Source organism: Cajanus cajan, chromosome 11 (assembly GCF_000230855.2).
Source record: "Cajanus cajan strain Asha chromosome 11, NIPB_CcT2T_4, whole genome shotgun sequence".
NCBI lineage: Eukaryota > Viridiplantae > Streptophyta > Magnoliopsida > Fabales > Fabaceae > Cajanus > Cajanus cajan.
In genome coordinates this window covers 30,149,316-30,171,963 of record NC_138527.1, presented here as the reverse complement: position 1 = coordinate 30,171,963, position 22,648 = coordinate 30,149,316, and the positions used below count along the sequence as shown (strand labels likewise).

The window sequence follows — 22,648 nt, the reverse complement described above, 5'->3', positions numbered from 1 at the left end:
GAGTTATATTTTAACCCTCTCATCTCTCATAATAAATTTTCTTTCACTTGATTGATATGCTCCCTATATATATATTTATAAAAAGGGTTCAAACGACACCAGTGCAACTTTTACTAAGTGTTACACCAGCGATTGAATGGGATTTCTGGCAACTGTATGAGACCTTTGGATGTTTTTCGGTTACAGTGAGCGGTGATGACAACAGCGACGAAACCCATTTTTGATTCTGAACCTATCTCGCCGATTGGATTGATGCATTACGATATTTTTGGACGTGTTCATGGATTGAGATTATTTTTTAATTTGTCTGTCAACTATTTTACGTCGAACGTGGAGGATGTCCGACGTAATTTTACGTCGGCTAAAACACCCAATGTAAATTTACGTCTCCCATATTGACGTCAAACTTTTTTCTGATGTAAAAAATCTAAAATAACATACGTAAAATGTCTCTTTTGTACTAGTAAATTATTTCCACTCGTAAAAAATTTGAAATCATTTTTATCCTCACAATTATGTGATTATAATTAACTATTTAAATGTTTTGGTGTAAAAAAAAAACAATGCAAGTTAGGTGACATCTTAAAGTTTTTAGACTTCAATTAAGTTTTATTGTGACATGAAATTTAGATTGATCTATCCACATTTAAATAATTACTAGTGTAAAAATTATTTTTAAAATTAAAATTTTAAGATCATTAAAAAGAGATTAATCTTAAAAGTGGGGACATTTTTATAAATAATTTTAATACTTTTAAAATTTTAATTTTTAAAATTGACTATCACATAATTCATCTTAGAAGTTAAAACTTTTAGAAGATTGCATAATCGATTTTAAAGATATATTTTTAAGATCATTTAATAACAAATTTTAAAAATTCAAATTTTAAAATTGGCTCTTTTAAGATTATTTAGAAAATTAATTTTAAAAATAAAAAATAATCAATTTTAAAAGTTTTTTTTCCCTGAGTGGACAAGATAAATGCTATAATTACCAAGTTCCAATTATCAATTATTTCATCACATATGCAGCACAAGAGAATTGAACATATCCCTAATGTTAGAAACATAATGAGTTCATCCTCAGAGAAGAAACCATCCTCTTCTTCAGTGCTGAAGCTATTTGGTTTCCCTCTAACGTCCCCAACGGACAACAATGTTCGAAGAAAGAAGTGTCCATTCTGCCATCGTGAATTTCAGAATTTGCAAGCGTTAGGGGGCCACCAAAATGCGCATAGAAGAGAAAGACAAATGGCTAGGTTGGCCCAAATTGAATATGTGTATTTACATCAAACAAACCAAACATTCGACGCAGTTACACCTCCTCTAGTTGCACAAAAAGCATCATCAGCCTCTAGTTTTGGTGGTGCAACTCGATTCTGGACAGCACCTGAGTCATCGCAAATGCTACCTGTTGTGGAGCCACCAGGTATGCACTACCTAGTAGTAGGGGTTGATGGGGTTGATGAGGATAATATTGATCTGGAACTAAGGCTAGCAACCTCTTCTAAAGAATCTGGGATGTGAGATATATGTATATTTAGGGTTTGACTGTTTTAGTAAAGGTGTAAAATTAATTAGATTGAGAGGGGATTTGTAATGATTTTAATAAATTTATCTCCATGGTATTTTAATTTAAGTTTAGGGTTTGACTATTTTAGTAAGGGCGCAAAAAAATTGGGTAGGAGAGGTCACAAATTTGTGATGATTGTAATATAAATTTCTCTCCGTGGTATTTGGGTGTAGGGCACCTGGAAAATGAAAATAAAGTGTATAAGTATTGGTTTGATTATCCTTAATTTTAGTGTGTTCATTAATCGTATGAGTAGAGCTTTTCAAAGTTTTGATTTTCTTTTGCCTTTTCAAATGAATGTGTTATGGAAGTTTAATTAGTTGTTGAAACACATTATGTCAATCATATATATGAGACAGATGAGAGGTGCTCCTTAGAGTTCGAGAAAATAGGTTAGAATTGTATAGTCTCATGAGTTGTCGAAATATGTTGGACAATAATCACTTTAAATAAAAATTCAAAAATCTAAAGCATAATAAATAAATATGTTGAACAATCACTTTATAAATTTTAGTCAAAATAAAGACAAATATAAGTTAAACTAAATTCATTTATAGTGTTTAGCCCAACTTATAGCTACCAGGACAAAGCAACCACCACAACAAAATCATATATTTTGGGTTTTAATTAGTGGTGAACAAAATGAATTTAACTGAACTTATAAAAATCTTAAATTTTAAACTTTAAATTCTAAACCCTAATAAAAATTGTATTGAACTTAATAATAATTCATGTAAATTGAATTGGATTATATATTAATTCAAATGAACTGAATTATTTTTTTTTGTTTTATTGAATTAAATTGAATTGTATTATAAAAATTTAAACTAAATTACAATTCAAAACTACATTAAACTATTATGATACTTTGAATTAAATATTTTTAACTCGTTAATTCATCAAGATGAGACACATTTGTAAACTTTATTTTATTTTCTATTTTACTAACATTTTTATAGGAAAAAATATAAAAAAAAAAAATCGATTCAAACAAATTCAATGGATTTCAAGTCTAAAAATTAGTCTACCAATATAGTCTGGTTCGACAAAATTGACATAATTTTTTTGAATAACTTTTTTTAAGCTTAGGTCATTGGACTATCGAGTTAATCCATATTAAAATTGAACATGTTAAACACATTTAACTTTTACACTTTCATAAAAATAGCTCAATTTTTTTATAGTTCAATTTAGTTTTCAAACAATTTAGTTTAGTTTAGTTTTTTTTTTAAATAGTTCAGTTCAATATTTTTACAAATAATTTAATTTTTTATAGTTTAGTTCAATTTTTTTTTGTTCCCACACCTAATTTTTAATCAACTTATAATTGAATTCAAATAAATGATATAGTCAAAATCCAATCAAATCTATATATTGTGCTGACCCCAACTACAACACAATCAAATGGACCAATACATTTCGAAATAAGAAGGACTGTATATTATCATTAGATGAAAAACAAAAAATGCAAACCTAGTCTTAATAAAAACTTGAACACCAATATGTCTTAGCCTTCACTCCTAAAGATAATCTTTATTTGCATCAATTAAAAAACATACCAATTTGATGTGCTCTTGTTGGGTAAACCTTTGAATTTTTATTTTTATTTTTATTTGTTGGTTATTTTATGTTGCTTTGCTATTAATGCCCTCTGAAGTGGGGTAGTTTTTCTAGTGCAACTTTTTATATATTTCCATATGATGCTTTACAAGATAGGGACTTGTTCTTTGGATAGACTTTTATTTTATAATCCTAAACTCCGCTTATCTTGGTGCTCTGATTTAGTTCTAATGAAATATTTTTCATATCCAAAAAAGAAAAATCACAACATGCTTTATCAGGCCCATTTGTTTTGGTTTAGGCAGTCATAAACCTTGGCTCAGATAGAGTGAGTGAATGGATAGATTTACTTAATTAACAACACTTATCATTTCATTTATTTTTTCTTGTCACATCATATCATTATCATTTATTATATATGTATACTGAGTTACTGAGGTAGAGTATTTAAGTTGATCGAAGTGATCAAATACATGAATATCATTAAAGAAGAAGATTTTTTATCTTTTATTTTTCTACAATTTTACATGTTGGACAATAATTACTTTATAAATTCAAAATTTAAATAACACATAGGGTCAAACACTCAAACATAGTTGGTTGCTAACACTTCCAGGAGAATCAAACATAGAGATATTTTATTTGGGACGCGTCTCACTTTATTGAGTTTCACTTGATTGCTAAATTTGATCAATAGCACTAGGAGAAAGATAAACAAAGTAGTGGTATTCGCAGCGGTGAGAAATAGTAGAATCTACAGGAGATGACTTAACATTAGCATCTTCCCAGAACAAAAGGAAGTGCAACACGATTACCTAGAAAATATAGTACAACAGAACCATGAAAACAAGTTCAAGGTTAGGAGCAGGCCCCAACTAAAGCCCCAGCTAAGATTGCGACACACTCATCGTCACCAGTGTCCTCTTTGTATCATTATTTGGTAGGTAGCTGAATCCATTCCTTGGCTGTGGCCTGTGGGGGGCAATATCAAAGGGTACATAACCGCTCCTTCCATAGACAAGTGGTCCAATCCTAGATAATACACCTCAAGCTCATTTTAATTTTTTTTCTTCTAAGATTAAATGCAACATTTAGTCCATAAACTTTTTGAATTTTTTTCATTAGATCTCAAAGCTATAAAAGAATATATTTTTTAATTTATTTTTTTGTTAAAAATTTATTCACAATTCATAAAATTTTACAAAATATTTTTAATATTTGCATACATATATAATTATTTAAATTATTATTCTTAGTGATTCATTTACAATTCAAGAATATTTTGTAAAATTTTATGGATCGTAAATAAATTTTTAACTATGAAAACTAAATTACAAAATTATAGAAAAGATAAAAAAAAGTCTTAATTGTAATTTATTTTAATTTAAGAACTTAATTGAATTTAAAAAAAAATCAGGAAGTAAGTGATGTATTAAACCTCCTTTTAATAGTATCAAATAATTGAACAAATTTTGTATTATCTTATTGCAAAGGAAAAAAATTGGACACCGCAAAATATTAAACTACATCTAGAAAGAGAGAAAAAATGTAGGAACAAGTGATAGACTAATAGCTATGTAATATGATAGGAAGAGAGAAATAAAAATAAATTGAGGTATACAGAAGGTGTTTGAAAGATGTGAGTATTCAAATATCATTATTTTGTTGCAAATTCACACGTCTCTTTGAAGTTCAAAATCTTGAGCAGTGGTATTTTCTTAGTCATATATCTCATTATCTTCCATCCGCATGGTATAAGATACATCAAGTTAAGTTGATCTTTGGATAACTTTGTTATATATTGGAAAGGATAACGATATTTGTCAACAAAATGAGATAATAAAAAAAATTCTCAATTAAATTTAGAATATATTTCTAATTGTGTATGAATGAGAAGGATAAATAAGTGAGGGATTAGAATAATTATATATATATATATATATACTAAATCAACCTTTTATGCTTAAATAAGGCAAATGTTTCATGAAAACCCGAATATTATACGGAGAGGGAAAAAGTATAAAGAAAAGTATAAATAGATTATATTATATAATAATAATAATAATAATAATAATAAATAATAATAAATAAATAATGTGTAAATGAAATGTATATAATATTTGGGTGTACAAAAAATATTACTTTTTTATAAACAATTTTTTTTTAAAGAAATTTAGTATAAGGGTACAATAACCCTCATGTAAAAGTGTTACACAAAGTCATTTTAGAGGATAAAAGGAAGGATTCTACAATATCAATATACACTGATTTGAAAAGGATAGAACATTGAACACTATTTATCTTAGCTTTGAACTACGTTCATAATTTAACTTTTATTAAGTTTAAAAGATCATTGGCGTAAAAACGAATACATTGAAATACAATATTATTTTGCATAACTTAAAATAACATATTATACTCAACACGAGGGTCAATTAGTGGAAAAATATTTTAAATTTAATCAGTCTCAAATTCTAGATATACAATTATAATAAATACTTGAAAAAAGAGTTTTACTAAATTATCTTAATTTACTTGAGCAAATTTGTCCCCAATAATATCTCAAACAAGACTGTCTTTAATAATAATTCAAATAGTTTATATATATATTGGCTTGTACATTCGCAATTTAGCAATGTACAATAATGATAAGAAAAATGACAGCTGTTAGACTTCTAGTGAAGTATAATGTGACCTGAAATTTTGATTTATTCTATCCGACATTTGAAGAATGGACAAGAATGAAACCACTCTGTGTGTCAATAGACGTTGATATATTGTTTGCAAATTGCAACTTCAACGGTCAGGGATTTAACCAAGTATATATCAATCATCAATTTTAATTTCCATCATATACAGTACAAGAGAATTGAACACACCCCTAATGTTAGAAACATAATGAGTTCATCCTCCGAGAAGAAACCTTCCTCTTCTTCAGCGTTGAAGCTATTCGGTTTCCCCATAACTCATCCCACTGATAGCAATGGCCAAAGCAAGAAGTGTCGATTCTGCCATCGTGAGTTTCATAATTCGCAAGCGTTAGGGGGCCACCAAAATGCGCATAGAAGAGAAAGAAAAATGGCTAGGTTTGCCCAAATTGAATATATGCTTCCACATCAAGAAAACCAGATATTCCACGCGGTTACACCTCCCATGGTTGCACAAGAAGCATCAACAACCTATGTTTCTGGTGGTGCAACTCGGCTTTGGACACATGATGAGTCATCACAAAAGCTACCTGTGGCACAACCACCAAGTACGTGCCACCTAGTAGTAGGGGGTTGATGACAATATCGATCTAGAACTGAGGCTATCTTCTAAGAAATATGGGATGTGAGATATATATTTAGGGTTTGCCTGTTTTAGTAAAGGTGTAAAATTAGTTAGATGGAGAAGAGATTTGTAATGATTTTAATAAATTTCTCTCCATGGTATATTAATGTATGTTTAGGATTTGGCTATTTAATAAAGGCGCAAATTAATTGGGTAGGAAAGAGGATTTGTGATGATTGTAATATAAATTTCGCTCCATGGTATTTGGGTGTAGGCACCTCGAAAATGAAAATAAAGTGTATAAGTGTTGGTTTGATCAGCCTTAGTTTTGGTGTGTTCATTAACCCTATGAGTAAAACATTTCAAAGTTATGATTTTTTAGTCTTTTCAATTTACTATGTTATGGATGTATAATTAGCGATTGAAAAATTTGAAGTTTCCTAAGACATATGAGAGATGCTCTTGAGAGTTTGAGAGAATAGGTTAGAATAGTATAGTCTAATGAAAAGACAACTATCATTAAATTCTAGGTTTGAAATATGAAAATAAGACATGTAATATTGAATTAGAGTTTGAGAGAATAGATTAGAACTGTATAATCTAATCAATTGACAAATATCATTACATTCTAGGTTTAAAATATAAAATTCAGACTTGTAATATATGCACGAGTGATTGAGCTTGAATTATTATTGAAAAGCATGAAAATTTATGCTGAATGGTCTCAAACATCTTATCAATCCTCCAGCTAATTCTATCAAAGTGCATATTTTTATCATTACGTAAAAATGATAGATTTGTGATACTTGTCTCTTTTTTAGAAATAGAAAGAGTTTATGAGGTTGTATTTATGATCATAACTACTTATGAATTGAATCTTTTCAAGTCTACCCCAGAATTTTCAAATTTGTTGCAATATATATGAAATTAAACTCATTTGTATATAGAAATAGAGAATGATTTTTTTGTAAAATATATGTAGTTGTAGTAATATTTTTATTAACTCTTTCTTTATTACCTATTGAGAAAGGGGAGAAGAGAAAAGAAGTGCCTGAATTCAAATTCAATTGAGAATTTATTTATCGTGTAATCCAGATCTGATCGTTTTAATAAATGTGACATTAAGCATATAATATAAGAAAATAAAATCAATCAAAGTTGTAAGTTGAATTAAATTTAACTTATATACTTCATCAATTAATAGTGATGTTAGACAAAGAAGCTTGTCCTCTTAAGTAAAAGTGATATAAATAGTTAAGTTCATTCTTTTCTATTAATTAGAATCTGGGATCGAATTTGACTTCTCTTATACTACATATTTTTCTATGCAAACTTGTCTTGGAAATAGGGTAATTAATCCATAATCTCCCTATAAATTGTCAATATATTGATTGTTGGGTTGACTCTCAGCCTAAATAGAGTTATCTTTATCCTAATTTGAAATTTTTTTGTACTGAAAAAAGATCATAAAGAAGCTTGTAATTAAATAGGGTTGAGATACAAAGTTAATTTTTCTTATAAGAGAAATTTAATTGGATTTATTTTGATCTCTTTAATGTTTTTAATAATTACGTATTTGTTAAAAGAATTATATAAATTACCTCCTCTCTCTCTCTCTCTCTCTCTCCTCTCGTCTCGCATCTCTCTCTCTCTCTCTCTCTCTCCTCTCTCCTCTCTCCTCTCCTCTCCTCTCCTCCTCTCTCTCTCTCTCTCTCTCTCTCTCTCTCATCTCTCTCTCTCTCTCTCTCTCTCTCTCTCTCGTCTCTCTCTCCTCTCTCTCTCCTCTCTCTCTCTCTCTCTCTCTCCTCTCTCTCTCTCTCTCTTCTATATATATATTATATATATATATATATATATTAGGCTTCATCTCCTTTTTTTTTTTAAGAAGGGCCATGTTAGAAAATTTAAAAAAAAAGCATAAAAAATACTTTAACAAAAATACAAAAATTAGTTATGAGGTGAGCAAGATCTGAGTTGTTTCACTGTCTTGACCTAGGCAAAGTGAATTGGATAGGTTTTAAAACCAGATCGGATACAATTTTTAGAATAACTTTAGAATACTATGCTGTAAAATATATATCTCTTTTATTTTATAAGCAAATCATATATAATGTTAATATTCATATATTATAGGCTAAAAACCTATTTTGGTCCCTTATAATAATTGTTTGTTTTAATTTAGTCTCACTTTTATTTTTTGTTTCAATTTGGTCCCAAATAAATTAATTGGTTTCAATTTGGTCCCATAATAAATTAATTGGTTTCAATTTGGTCCCTAATAAATTAATTGGTTTCAATTTGGGACTTCCGTCCAAATTATTTAAACGGAGTTAACTATTGGCCACGTGGATGCCACGTAGATGTATAGGTGGATGCCACGTGGATGCTATTTTTTTAAAACACCTTGAACCAGAACGGCCCCGTTCTGAAACCAGAACGGGTCGTTTTGGTTTGCACTTTTGATGTGTTAATTTTGCATCCCGGAACGGCCCGTTTCAGAACGGGCCGTTCTGGTTCCAGGTGTTTTCAAAAAATTGGCATCCACGTGGCATCTACCTATGCATCTACATGGCATCCACATGGCCAATAGTTAACTCCATTTAAATAATTTGGACGTTAGTCCCAAATTGAAACCAATTAATTTATTAGGGACTAAATTGAAACCAATTAATTTATTTGGGACCAAATTGAAACCAAAAATAAAAGTGGGACCAAATTGAAACAAACAATTATTATAAGGGACCAAAATAGATTTTATCCTATATTATACTAAATTGTTGGATCGACTTGCTTCCATCTCATATATTTCATATCTCAATCGAATTGTGATTAGATTCAAATAAAATGACCATAAGGAACCAACGACTCTCTTCTTAAAGAACCTATATCATCCCAATTAATCAACATTTGATAGATAATCCAACCTGAAAAATCTTGGGTTCAGAGGCATCAAACGTTCGTTTGCACATTTCAAAACACAAAAGGAAGAAACGGATGGATTGAAAAAATATTGGGTTAGGTTTAACATAAATGTAATCCAAACACCACTATAATATGGAACAACATTGGGAGAGACCACTTCTAGAAGGTGTTCAGTTCAAACAGATCTCAGTCAGGGAGAAATTTCAATTAACAGCTGCTATTGGTCTAGAGGAAATCAAAATGGCAGTTTGGGATTGTGATAGTTCAAAGAGTCCAGGTCTAGATGGATTCAATTTCAAGTTTATCAAATCTTTTTGGGAAACTGTGAAGGAGGATATCGTGAGAATGCTGAAAGAATTTCATGCAAATGGTAAACTACCAAAAGGTACAAACTCAACGTTCATCACGTTGATACCTAAGGTTGATGATCCCCAATCTTTAGGTGATTACAAACCTATTTCATTGGTTGGTTGCTTGTACAAGATCCTAGCTAAGATTTTGGCTAATAGATTGAAGAAAGTACTACCATCAGTAATAGATGATAGACAAAGTGCATTCCTAGAAGGGAGGAATTTACTACAGAGTGTGGTGATTGCAAATGAGACCCTGGATGAAGTCAAAAAGGAAAAGAAAAGTTGCATATTTTTTAAAGTGGACTATGAGAAGGCGTATGACTCAGTAAATTGGGAGTTCCTCTAATATATGCTAAGAAGACTAGGGTTTGACGCTAAATGGATTCAATGGATACGGGCATGCTTGGAGTCAGCTCATGTTTTAGTGTTAATTAATGGCAGTCCATCAGAGGAATTTAAAATGATTAGGGGACTCAGACAAGGAGACCCCTTGTTGCCATTTCTCTTCACTATTGTGGTGGAAGGTCTAACAGGATTGATGAGGGAAGCTAGTAGAAAAAAATTTGTTTTCAGGAGTGAAGGTTGGAGAGAAGAAGGTTGGAGTCTCTATCTTACAATATGCAGATGATACAATTTTTATAGGAGAAGCAATAATTAAGAATGTCATCACTATGAAGAGTATCCTCAGGTGCTTTGAATTGGTGGCTGGTCTAAAAGTAAATTTTTTTAAAAGTATTTTTGGGGGGATGGGAGTAGAAAGGAATGTGATAGAAGGATTTGCACACCTACTAAATTGTAGCGTGACCCAACTACCTTTCAATTATTTGGGCATTCCATTAGGAGCAGACCCGAGGAGAACAGAGACATGGAGACCTATAATTAGTAAGTATAACAAGAAGTTGGCAAAGTGGAAGCACAAATCACTTTCCATGGCAGGGAGGGTATCAACTCTGTCCTAACATCCTTGCCACTCTTCTATTTCTCTTTTTTTAGAGCTCCAAAGAGTGTGGTAAAACAAATTGTCTCTATTCAGAGGAAGTTCCTATGGGCTTACTCAGACGACATAAGGAAGATAGCTTGGGTGAGATGGGAAAAAGTTACCAGGCCAAAAGAGGGGGAGGGCTTGGAATAAAAAATATTGCAACCTTTTAATGTAGCTCTTCTGGCAAAATGGAGGTGGAATCTCTTTCACAATCTTGATTCAACGTGGGCACGTGTGTTGTTATCAAAGTATGGTGCTGATCAGCCTAATTTGTGCACAGGTTACAACAATGCTAAGGCTTCAATTTGGTGGAGGGATATGCTTAAGGCTTGTGGAGCCGATAATGAAGACAAGTGGTTTGATAATTCGAAGGATTGGAAAATGGGGGAAGGAAAACAAACTCTATTTTGGTTGGACAAGTGGACTGGTGAGGAATGCCTAACTATATTATATCCTAGGTTATTCTTAATTTCTTAACAGAAACAGGATACAGTTCACAAAATGGGGTAGTGGGTAGATGAGACATGGGTTTGGGAGTTTAGGTGGAGGAGGGAGAGGTTTGATTGAGAGGCAAATCAGATTTTGACACTACATCAGATCTTAAATACCTTCTCCATGAAGAAGTTGAAGAATGACTCTTGGTATTTGAAGCTTGAACCATCAGGAGAATTTTCAGTAAAGTCTGCATATAAACTCTTAACTTTACAGAGGTCAACTAATGAAAGACAAAAACTATTTGTATGTATGTGGAAACTACATGTCCCTCCGAAAGTCTCTTTTTTTGTCTGGAGATTGTTTATCAATGCTCTACCAACTAAGGAGAACCTTCTTAGGAGGAATATTCAGGTGGAGCCCCAACATAGATTATGTGTATTCTACAGAGCCAGTCTTGAAACTGCATCGCATCTATTCCGTACATGTTCTAAGGTGGTCACAATATGGAATCAATGGCTTAGTTGGCTGAATTTTCCTGCTCCCTGGCCTCAAGATATAGATCAACACTTTCTAGCTATACCTGGACCACTGAAATCTACGTTGGAGATTGAATAGTGGCAAGTAGTGTGGTGTGCCACAACTTTGAGCATTTGGAACCTTAGAAATCAGTGTGTCTTTAAAAAAGGGCAAGTTCATAGAGAGAGGCTGCTGGAGGACATATTATTTGCTTCATGGTCCTGGCTGTCCAGTATGAACAAAAACTTCAAGTATTCATTCTCCCAATGGGCTTCTAATCCGGGTCCGTGTCTTCTGTCATTATGCAACTAATTCAAGGCAAAGGAACTAGAAGGGGAGGTGCACTACTTATTATCCACAAAGATTCAATGATTAGAGTTTGGCTTATGGAAAATAAACATGGTTCGGGGTATTCTTGAAGAAAATAGGGCTAGTGAGGAATTAACCAATTCTGAAGAGATGAAGTTGACAATGCAAATATGGGAGGCCAAAACACAAGTCCGAGTACCACTTTGGCAACATAGTAATGTCTTGAGCCTAGACATGAGGGGTGGTTGATTATATGGGGGCCAAAGGATGGAAGTGAAATAAAATGTATTTAGCAAGTGCAAATCTGTTATATCAACATGGGCACAAGTACTGCTGGTTTGCAACAAGCTACGGGGGAATTATCCTTCATACATATTAAAGTGTAAACCTTGGTTAATTGGTAATTTATACTAGTTTAAAGGTAAATTACCTATTAACATCCCTTAAGAAGGAAAAGGTACTTATGTAGGTCTGTTAAGTATATTGTATATGAGTTTAAGGTATTCTTTGTACCTAAGTGATATAATTATCTTTGTTGTCCAAAAAAAAATAATGAAATGGACTATTGCATTTTGAAAATAGAATGACTATATACTATCCTTAGAAGAAAGAAAGAAAAAACTGATAATAAAATTTTGAACACTAATTATATCTTAACCTTCACCTCACTCCTAAAGATAATCTCTATTTACATCAATAAAAAAGTAACCAATTTTTTGTGCTCTTGATGGTAATTTTTTTGCAATTATTTTATTTTATTTTATTCTGCTATACTATAAATTCTATAATTGTCCTCAAAGGTGAGGTGATTTTTCTTGTTTTACTATAATTTGATTTTATCATATATTTCAATAGGATACATTAAAGGATAGAAACTTGTTCTTTGGATAGACTTTTCCTTTATCAGTTTTTTATGGTGTAATCTTAGGATTGAATTTCCTTGTCTCATTTTCCTATTTCCAAATACGTCCCTCCAACTCCAAATAAAATTATGATATATCAATTAAAATGTTCAGCTCATGTATAAAAGAATTTAATAGATATTAACATGCAATTTGCATAACTTCCTCTCTTTGCTCTTATCGTTACCTTCTCTACCATATATAACATATTCATAATATCATGTTCCACATCAAAATGTGCCCTCATGACAAACAAGACTACCCACCAGGAAATATCTAAAACTAATAGTGGCACCATAATGTCCAAAATTTCATGCGTTAATGAAAATCCAATAGGTGATCACATTTACCAATAGTGGAACCCAAACAATAGCTGCAATTTTGAGTCAGCACTGCAAGAAACTGAATTGTGAAACTGAAGTGCACAAAGGATTCACCTCACTCCACCCTTCCATATAATCTGACTGTCCTAGTAATTTAAGAAGCCATTTGGTGAAATGTAAAATGACAAAATCAAGAAGTAATATGGGAAAAATATGATCCATGATTGATGAATATTAACTATATATCTCTGATTCATAAATGAGTATTATAGTGTGGTGTGTGTGATCGATGACATGTTAATGGCGGAGAAGGTGAACATGCAAAGAGAAGATAGGAAGTTACACTAACAATGTTAATATTCAGTTAAATTTTTTTATACATGAACTCAACATTTGAATTGATGTGTTATAATTTTATTGGGCGCACAGGATTAGAAATAGGAAAATGCGACAAGTGATTTCAACCCATAATCGTTAACTTTCTTCATCTTGAAATATGATGTATTTCTAATGAAATATTTTGCTTGTCCAAATAAAAATCACAGCATGATCAGATCTATTTGGTTTGGTTCAGGCAAACCACAAACCTTGGTCCAGATAGAGTGAGTGAATGAATATATCTACTTAATTAATTAACAACACTTATCATTTTCATTTATTTTTTCTTATCAAGCTATATCATTATCATCTATTATATATGTATACTGAGTTACTAAGGTAGAGTATTTTAGTTGAGTTGATAAAATACATGGATATCACTAAAGAAAGATTTTTCATCTATCATTTTTCTAGAATTTTATATGTTGGAGAATAATTACTTTATAAATTCAGAATTTTAAAAACCATTTAATACATAGGGTCAAACAGTCATACATTAAACATAGCTGGTTGCTAACACTTACAGGAGAATCAAACATAGACATATTTTATTTGGAGGTGTCTCACTTTATTAAGTTTAACTTAATTGCTAAATTTGATCAAACAACTATACCAATACGAGTACTAGGAGAAACGAGTGGTATTCACAGCGAAAAATGATAGGTTGTCTGAAAGCACGTTCCGAAAATCATTTCAAATGATTAAAATATTAATTTAAATTATAAAATATTGAATTAAATAATTATTTTATAATAAATTTATTAAAAATATTAATATTTTAATATCATTCAGAGACAATTATTGTATCATTACTCATTGATAGTGCTCAGAAATAATAGAATCTTCAGTAGATGACTAAGCATCTTCCCTTCCCAGAACAAAAGGAAGTGCAACATATATAGTACAACAGTACCATGAAAACAAACTCAAGCTTAGGAGGCCCAAACTCGAGCCCCAACTAACATTGCGACACATTTATCGTCACAGTGTCATCTTTAATTATATCATCATTTGGAACGTAGCTGAACCCATTCCTTGGCTGTGAGGGCAATAGCAAAGGGTACTTAACCGCTTCCTCCACAGACAAGTGGTCAAATCCTAGATCATCACTTATCTGCTGCATCCTCAATGTCCCTTTGTTTACGGTGGAATTAACCATCAAATCCTGTGTTCTTTTTATTTAGACTAGCATACGAACGTATTTCAATTTAGGTGCTTTACTGTGTTATCGTGTTACCGCGAATGGAGAGTAGGATGAAAAAGTCTTAGCAACTACTTGTTTCAAAATGTTCTTCGATTAAAACAAACAAGCAATGTTCCCGCATGCAAATAACAATATGAATAGAATGAACAATGTATACATTCGCAATACAAATCATGTTCAAATTACATAATGTTCAAACATTACAAGATTAAAGTCTATAACTACGTAATTAAAAGGAGAGAAGAGAAAAGAAAGACTACACTAATCCTACTCCTAAAAAGAGAAAAGACAAGTGGCCGAGAAGTAATCATACCCAAAGATGATTCCTTGCATGGAAGCCATATGTGCAGGCAGAGAATGCTTCAGAATTTGGTTAGAGTATGAGTTTTCCGACCCTGAAGAGGTCCGTGATCTTTCTATTTATAGAGACATAATGAGTGGTTAATTCTGTACACGTATGCTCTTAACCCATAACTACTACCCACTACATTTGCTACGTGGTTCAGAATAATAACTTCTTTAAACCGCTTTTCCCACGTGTTCTTATTCTCTCCTTTGATTTTGATAACCGCTTCTGGCTTAGCCATTTCCTTGTTCGACTTTTCCGAAGTGCGTTATGTTCGACCCTATCTTGAATGTTTCCATGTGAAGTCTTGTTTCCAGCTTGAATACTCTCGAATCTCAATTCGACCTTATCTCGAGTACCCCCCTTTAGGACTAGTTATATAAGTCTTCCATGTATGGTAATCTTGAGGCAATGCCCTTAGTCAAACCGTTTTCGAGTCTCATCACTTCGAGTGGTCTCAACAAATGCCCCCCTAGGAATTCGATCTTGATTGTTCGTTCTAGAAAGATTCGAATTCCTATCTAAGTTCTCTTTAACTAATATCTCTAATAGGAGTATTTTCTTTCGATGAAACCCTACTCTGGCTCGCACTAAAATCAGCATTTAATGTACATGACCGTTGAGGTGACATTAACTGCATATACGGCGCGTGTTTGTGTCTTTTGCTGTTACCAAAATATTTGGCAGTTGTTATAATCATTAAATTTTAAAAATTCATTTGTTAAGCCCATTACACTTTAAGCCCATCAGATTTTTTACCCCCTTTATATCCTTTTTCACTCTAGGGTTAACCACCGTTTTCACTATTTGCTTCCTTCACGCTCAAGTCTTCTACTTCTTCCTTTCTCCGGTGCTCCTTTACTTTCTTCTACCTTTCTTTGACTAAATTAACGTCCATGGCTTCCTCTGCTGCTTCCACTTCTGCCGCCGTAGCTTCAACGGTGTCCCCTACTACTGGGTCATCCCCAGTTTTGTCCACAACAATGGCTTCTGCTGCTACAACCACCACTACTGCTGCAGCCACTTCTACTCAGGGAGGAGCGTTGCTGATGACTAACGCCCCAGTGCATACCATCCCTGAAGGCAAAGAGACCTTCGTGCCTATCCCTGGCATGGAAGAAGCCAGTCTCAAGATTTACAATTCTCAGGTACTTCTTCCCTTCTCTCTTGAGAATGGTAATATTCATGCTTTTTTAGGACCATTCATGGGTCAAAACAAGAAAAAATTTGGTAACACTATGCTTCCAGAGGATTCTTCTGCTTTGCCCTTCATCTACTTGCCCTCCATAGACCTTTCTTTATTTAAAGATACCACTAAGATTTTTCGAGCATTTCCCCCTACCAAGGATAGACATCTTCAATGGTTATTACGCGTGGAAGATGCCATGAGTTCGTCTTGGGTCGAGACGGGGATTTCAGAATTCATTCAGCTTGCAAAGTTTGACCTACATCTCTTCGAGCCCCAATTGTTGCTTTCCGCACTTTTCTTCTGGAACAGGGAGACAAGAGCTTTCGAGTTTCCTTGTGGATTTGTTTGCCCCACTTTGTTAGATATTGCTGCTATCACTGGCTTGTCCCCATTAGGAGATAGGTTTTACCCTGATATTTTCGACGATGAAATTTCGATCAAGGACCTTTCGATTTCTTGGGATAAGAAAACCTATTTAGCTTTCATAAACGCACATATGGGACAACCTGGGACTTCCGTTTCACCTTCTGAACATATTGCTTTTTTATTATACTGGTTATCTGCTTGTGTTTTCTGCACGCCTTCTCTTCAAGTACCAAAGTACTATTATACTCTTGCGCAAGCCTTACACTTAAAGAAGAAGATTTGTTTAAGTAAACTGCTATTGGCTTCTCTTTACACTTGCCTTGATGAAGCTTCTGAGAGTCTATTTCGCGAATCCGGCCCTCGAAATCTTTCTGGTCCACTTTGGTTACTTCAACTATGGCTCAATGCCATCTTCGAGAAAAAACTTTCCCTTTCTTCGATCTTTAACTCTTCTTGTGAACTCGAAGGGGCTCGACTGACAACTTTAACCCCTCGAAAGCGCTCTATAAATAATTTTGGAATCTACATAGAGACTATCCTTAACTTCACGGAATTCAGTGAAGACTTGGCTCCGTTTATTCGACCTTCCTTGATAGGTCCTCCTTGGCTTCGACAGAACAACCAAGTGGGGGATATTGCTTCAGATATGATCGAGACTTGGTTTGGCTTTTTATCATGGGATCTACTTTTTTCTGGTATGAGGCAAAGAGATGTTCGAGTTTACCCTTACCACCCTCAACTCTTTGCCCGACAATTTGGATTGTGCCAGATGAAACCTCTTCCCCTTCGTCGAAAAGAAGGCATAGACGCTGACATCTGCGTTGAATCTGGGAACTATGAAGAGGTTCTACAATTCATTTTGCGTCCTGACAAGAAACTTACACTTACCCCTTGCAACTTCTCACCTTCTTTCTTAGTTTCTAGATGTTACCTTCGTTGGTGGTGTCAGTATTGTACTGATAAGCTTATCTCTTTCGATATATTTTTGAAGAAGCTGATCAACTCTCCTCTCTCTTGTTCGCAGGGGCCTAAACAACCAGGTACTTTCAAGAATCAACTTATCATTTATCAATTTGAACAATTTTTTAAGGTTTGTTATCGACCTGACAATGTACACCGCACCATCTTTGACGCTTCTGTGTCCTTATCGAAAATGGTACAACGGAACATACGCTCGAAAAAGGTAATAAACCCTCTCGGTAAAACTAATTTCGAAAAATTTTGTCCAAAGTATATACCTCCTCTTCCAAATGCCCTTTTTGGCCTGGTTAAACATGTATCTCATCCTCCTTGGGTGAAAACACTCGACCCGTTTTACCTTGAACGCAAAGAAATTCCCGTAAAGCGTAAAGTTACCTACGTGCGATGTTCCGTGTACGATTTTCCTCGAAACAAGTGGTGGCCATTATGTTGGGTCAATAACATTAACCCTCCTCCTGGTAAATATTTCTCATTTACTTGTTTTTCGAGTATACCTCGAACTTGTCTCACTTCTTTGGTCCAACCTTGCAGCTGCTATCCCTCAGCGTGTTCCTCGACATCCTGATCCAACTCCCGATTGGGAGAGTGACGAAGATGAAGGTGTTTCGAAGAAAGGTCGAAAAAGAAAAACCGCTGCTGACAAGGTTTCTTTGCGTTCGAAGGTACGGCTTGTCTCGATTGCCACCTTTCTCCATTAATATTCTAATATTCTATCTCACTCTTTTTGAGCTTCAACTTCACAGAGTATCGAAACCTCAAAGAAACAAGAAACCTCGAAAAAGCCAAGAGTGGATTCGGACAGTACCAAAACTGTAAGTAATTTAATTCAAACATCAAGGTTATTCTCATGCTCATATTTCATAATTAATTACTTATCTTTCAATTCTTTTCAATTCAGGTCTCGACCACAAAAAAGCAAGACAAGGGAAAAGCGAAGATGGTCTTACCTCTTCCCAAGAAATCCCATCAACCTTCTGGCGGGAAGCTACTCAGCGACGCCATGAAATCTGTTCCAAAGGTATTTCGATTTTTACTTTCATTTACTTTGTATTTTTGATTTGTCTAACATTTCCTCAATAGGATATCGAGATTATCCCCTTGGACTCCTCTCAAGATATGTCTCGAGAGATACAGAAAAACGTACCTCTTGTCACTGAAGTAACTCAACAGGTTCATGTTCTCATACCTTTCGACTTCAAATTTTCTGGTGTTTTAACTTAATCTTTTAACTTACCCTTTCATTTCATCAGTTGCCTACCTCCCCAGTGGATGTTGCAACATTGGCCTCAGTTATGGCTTCGATAGAGGTTCCTCTTCAGGCTGAAGAGGATAGGGTTCTCCAACCAGAGCCTTTGACCCATGTGGAGACGCAACCAGACTCTGCTCAAGGTGAACCCTCTTTTGAGTTACGACCTCCCTTGAGTCCACACAAGGGTATATTTCTTTCGACTTTACTTTTTGATATGATAACTTGTTAATGAAGATTTCTTATATATTTCTCCTTGTGTAGGTTCTACTGAGTCTCCAAGACCTTTTACCACTTCTCCTTCGACCCACGGAGGTGCTACTTCTTCTGTCCAGGGCCTCTCTTCCATTCCTTCTCCAGATTTGGATTTGATGAGTTTCTTCAACGACGAGGATGAAGATATCAATAGTATCTTCGAGGTCTTGGACAACTGGACCAGTGGCCCTTCTGGGTCAGAAAAAGGGAAATTGCCCACTGTTGAACCAGCTTCTGAAGTACCTTCTTACCAACCCTTGCTCGAATCTTTTCGATTGAAGGCATATGTCGAAGATCTCGATCAAGCCTTCCTTATCCCTGAATTTAAAACAGAAGTTCAACAAATGCTTGATGACCTGCTGAGCTATTCTGACCTTCCTTCTGACATTTCTTTGGAGCTTCAATCTTTTATCAAGCCTTTTAGCCGTGCATGGGAACTTCGAACTCAATGGTCTACTGCATATCAAGAAGTAGCCCAAATTGAGGTCGAGACTGAAGGAGATCGTGCTAAGCTCGAAAAACTCCAAGATGAATTGATTTTCATCAAGAAATCAACAGAAGACATGATCTCTTCTTTGCAGGCTTTGCAAAAGGAGGAGGCTGATATCGAGCACGCGATCGAAGCTTTAAAGCACGAGCTTGATAGAACTCGCTCGAAGAAGGACAGTGTGAAGGTTAAGAGTCAAGAAATTAAGCAGCATCAGACAGGGCTTAAGGAAGAGGGCAAAGCTATTTCTTCTCAACTAGCCAAGACTTTGGAGCAGAAGAAGCACTTAGAATCTCAATGTGCATCTCGCAAGAAAAATTTGGACGAAGCTTATAAAGCTTTCGAGGACTTCAAGAAGCAATTTTTGTAATAATTTGTTCTTCTTTTCTGTCTTTCAGCCTTTTAATTTATCTTTGCCTCGTGTTGAACAATTATTCTTCTACTCTCTTATGGAAATGTTTTAGGTATTTCCCATTTATGACTTTTCTTGCACTTGAATTATTTATCTCCTTAATTACGTATGCGTTCTTTGAATATACTTGCTCGACTAAAAAAGGACCTTCCCAATTATATGACCATTTCCCCAAGTATCGAGATTTTTGATCTATAGGAAGGATGACTTTTAATACCAGATCTCCAACTTGGAAACGTTGGGTTTTAACCTTCTTATTATATGTTTTCTCGATTTTTTCTTTTTGTTGCACAAGATTCTGCAACGCAATTAACCTCTCTTCCTCTAAAGAAATCAACTCATCATACATTAAGCTCCAATAATCCTCAACAGGTAATTCATTTTGTTTTTGTATGTGAATTGATTGTAAGTTAATATCAATAGGAAGAATAGCTTCATGGCCTGTCGCCACCCGCCGAAACGGACCTTGGCATTCGCGACGATGGTCGGACTCTTTTTAAGTTTTGAAAAATGATGGATTGTTAGAACGACTTATTCTCAAACTGAGACCTCATCGAGCTAACAATTTTGTTAAAATGATTCTCACCAATCCATGTTAATCCTAAGCGGGACCCTCCATGGATTAGTGGTTTTCACAAAAAGAAGGGTTCTTGGAGTCGCCACCAATGTTTTACTCAAAACATTGGAAAAAGATATAAGGCAATTGATTTTCACAAATCAACTTTGGCCATTACAACCAGAGTCGGGTAAAAGAGTCGGTTACGTGCGAGGAAGGTGTTAGCACCCCACAACGCCCCTTTCGGGTTCCCTATGACGGATTATTGCATGAATAATAGTGTAAAGTTACTAAATTACCCCTATTTATTAGAAACGATTATGAATAAAATATTTACATGATGAAAGCTTAAACGTGCAATGCAACAATCAAAAAGCGGTAAATGAAAGCGGTAAAAGAAAGGATTTGGAAAGAAACCTTTGAAGCGTGCTTTTATAGATTCAAAAAGGAATTAGGAGGCTTTTTGGCGCTCCTTCCCACTACACGTTCGCTCGCTCCTTTCCCTAAAAATAATGTTTACTATGGAAATCAAAGAGATTTCCCTTCGACTTGTTCGAGTCTCAAGCTAATGGCTCATGACTCAAGAACTTCGTCGGATTGGCTCTCGGAGAGACTTCTAGGGCAGAGAATAGCTCAAAAACCCAAGAATACTCAGCACGAGGGCCCAGAAGTCTAGAAAAAGTGTGGGAGGACGTGCCAATGACGTCTTATTTATAGGATTGAGGCGCAATACGGCCTAGGAGGTCAATACGGCCCGTACTGGGTTTTTGAACTACAGTACGGCCGTATTGAATTTGGTACGGCCCTTACTGAGCCATTTTGAACTACAGTACGGCCGTATTGAATTTGGTACGGTCGTACTGAAGTTCAAAAACTTCAGTACGGCCGTATTGAGTTCACTACGGCCGTATTGCAGTTCAAATGGCTCAGTACGGCCGTACTGAACCTCTAGGAGGGTGTATTGAGCTCCAATCCTCGCACACCCTTATTCTAAGCTACTCTAAGACTTCTAGACCTACAAAGAATCATCCTAGGGTCTTCCAGGAGTCCTTCCGGCTGACTTTCCTTCGGTCTTTGAGAGTCTTTGAGCTTTATTTCCGACCCGGACAATTTTAGGGGTCTACAGCTGCCCCCCCTTTACTTAGTCGAACGAATTTTTGGTGTACCGGTTGACAAGTAAAGGAGTTGACCCAATTGTCCGGGGAGTAAGCCATCCTTCCGACTTGTAGTGTCTTCCGGTGGGAAAATTGTTGAGTGGCCTCTCCAGGTTGAGTATTAGTCGTCGTCTCTCCAGGCTCGTGCATACCTCGGTGTTTCCGACAACCTCGGTAGCGTGAGTTTGCCCTCTCCAGGGTCTGCATGCCTCCGTGTTTCTGACGACGTTGGCAGCTGCATACCTCCGTGTTTCTGACGACGGGGTAGCTGAGTACCGCCTCTCCAGGCTCGTGCATACCTCGGTGTTTCTGACAACCTTGGTAGCTGCATACCTCCGTGTTTCTGACGACGGGGTAGCTGAGTATTAGTCGTCGCCTCTCCAGGCTCGTGCATACCTCGGTGTTTCTGACAACCTCGGTAGCTGCATACCTCCGTGTTTCTGACGACGGGGTAGCTGAGTACCGCCTCTCCAGGCTCGTGCATACCTCGGTGTTTCTGACAACCTCGGTAGCTGCATACCTCCGTGTTTCTGACGACGGGGTAGCTGAGTACCGCCTCTCCAGGCTCGTGCATACCTCGGTGTTTTTGACAATCTCGGTAGCTGCATACCTCTGTGTTTTTGACGACGGGGTAGCTGAGTATTAGTCTTCGCCTCTCCAGGCTCGTGCATACCTCGGTGTTTCTGACAACCTCGGTAGCGTGAGTTTGCCCTCTCCAGGGTCTGCGGTTTGCCCTCCCCAGGGTTGCATACCTCCGTGCTTCTGGTCACTTTGGTAGCGTGAGTTTGCCCTCTCTAGGGATTTGTGATGATTTTGTCTCCACAGTCCACGATGCTGCTTCGACGGTTGTTTTTGATTTTGGTGCCGCTGAGGGCTGGATAGCGTAGGGATCCGTCTAGGGGATGTGCAGTTACTCATAGGTTCTT

General features: G+C 35.2%; 2 protein-coding genes across 2 annotated transcripts; both read left to right on the top strand.

Moving 5' to 3' along the window:
- Nucleotides 1-1,071: 1,071 nt before the first annotated feature.
- LOC109793205 (zinc finger protein GIS) lies at nucleotides 1,072-1,527 on the top strand. Its single transcript, XM_020352671.1, has one exon. It carries the CDS (start codon nucleotides 1,072-1,074, stop codon nucleotides 1,525-1,527), a length of 456 nt encoding a protein of 151 aa, XP_020208260.1.
- Nucleotides 1,528-6,031: 4,504 nt separating this feature from the next.
- On the top strand, nucleotides 6,032-6,418 carry LOC109793204 (zinc finger protein 6). The gene has a single exon (XM_020352669.2). It carries the CDS (start codon nucleotides 6,032-6,034, stop codon nucleotides 6,416-6,418), a length of 387 nt encoding a protein of 128 aa, XP_020208258.2.
- The last annotated feature ends 16,230 nt before the right edge of the window (nucleotides 6,419-22,648 follow it).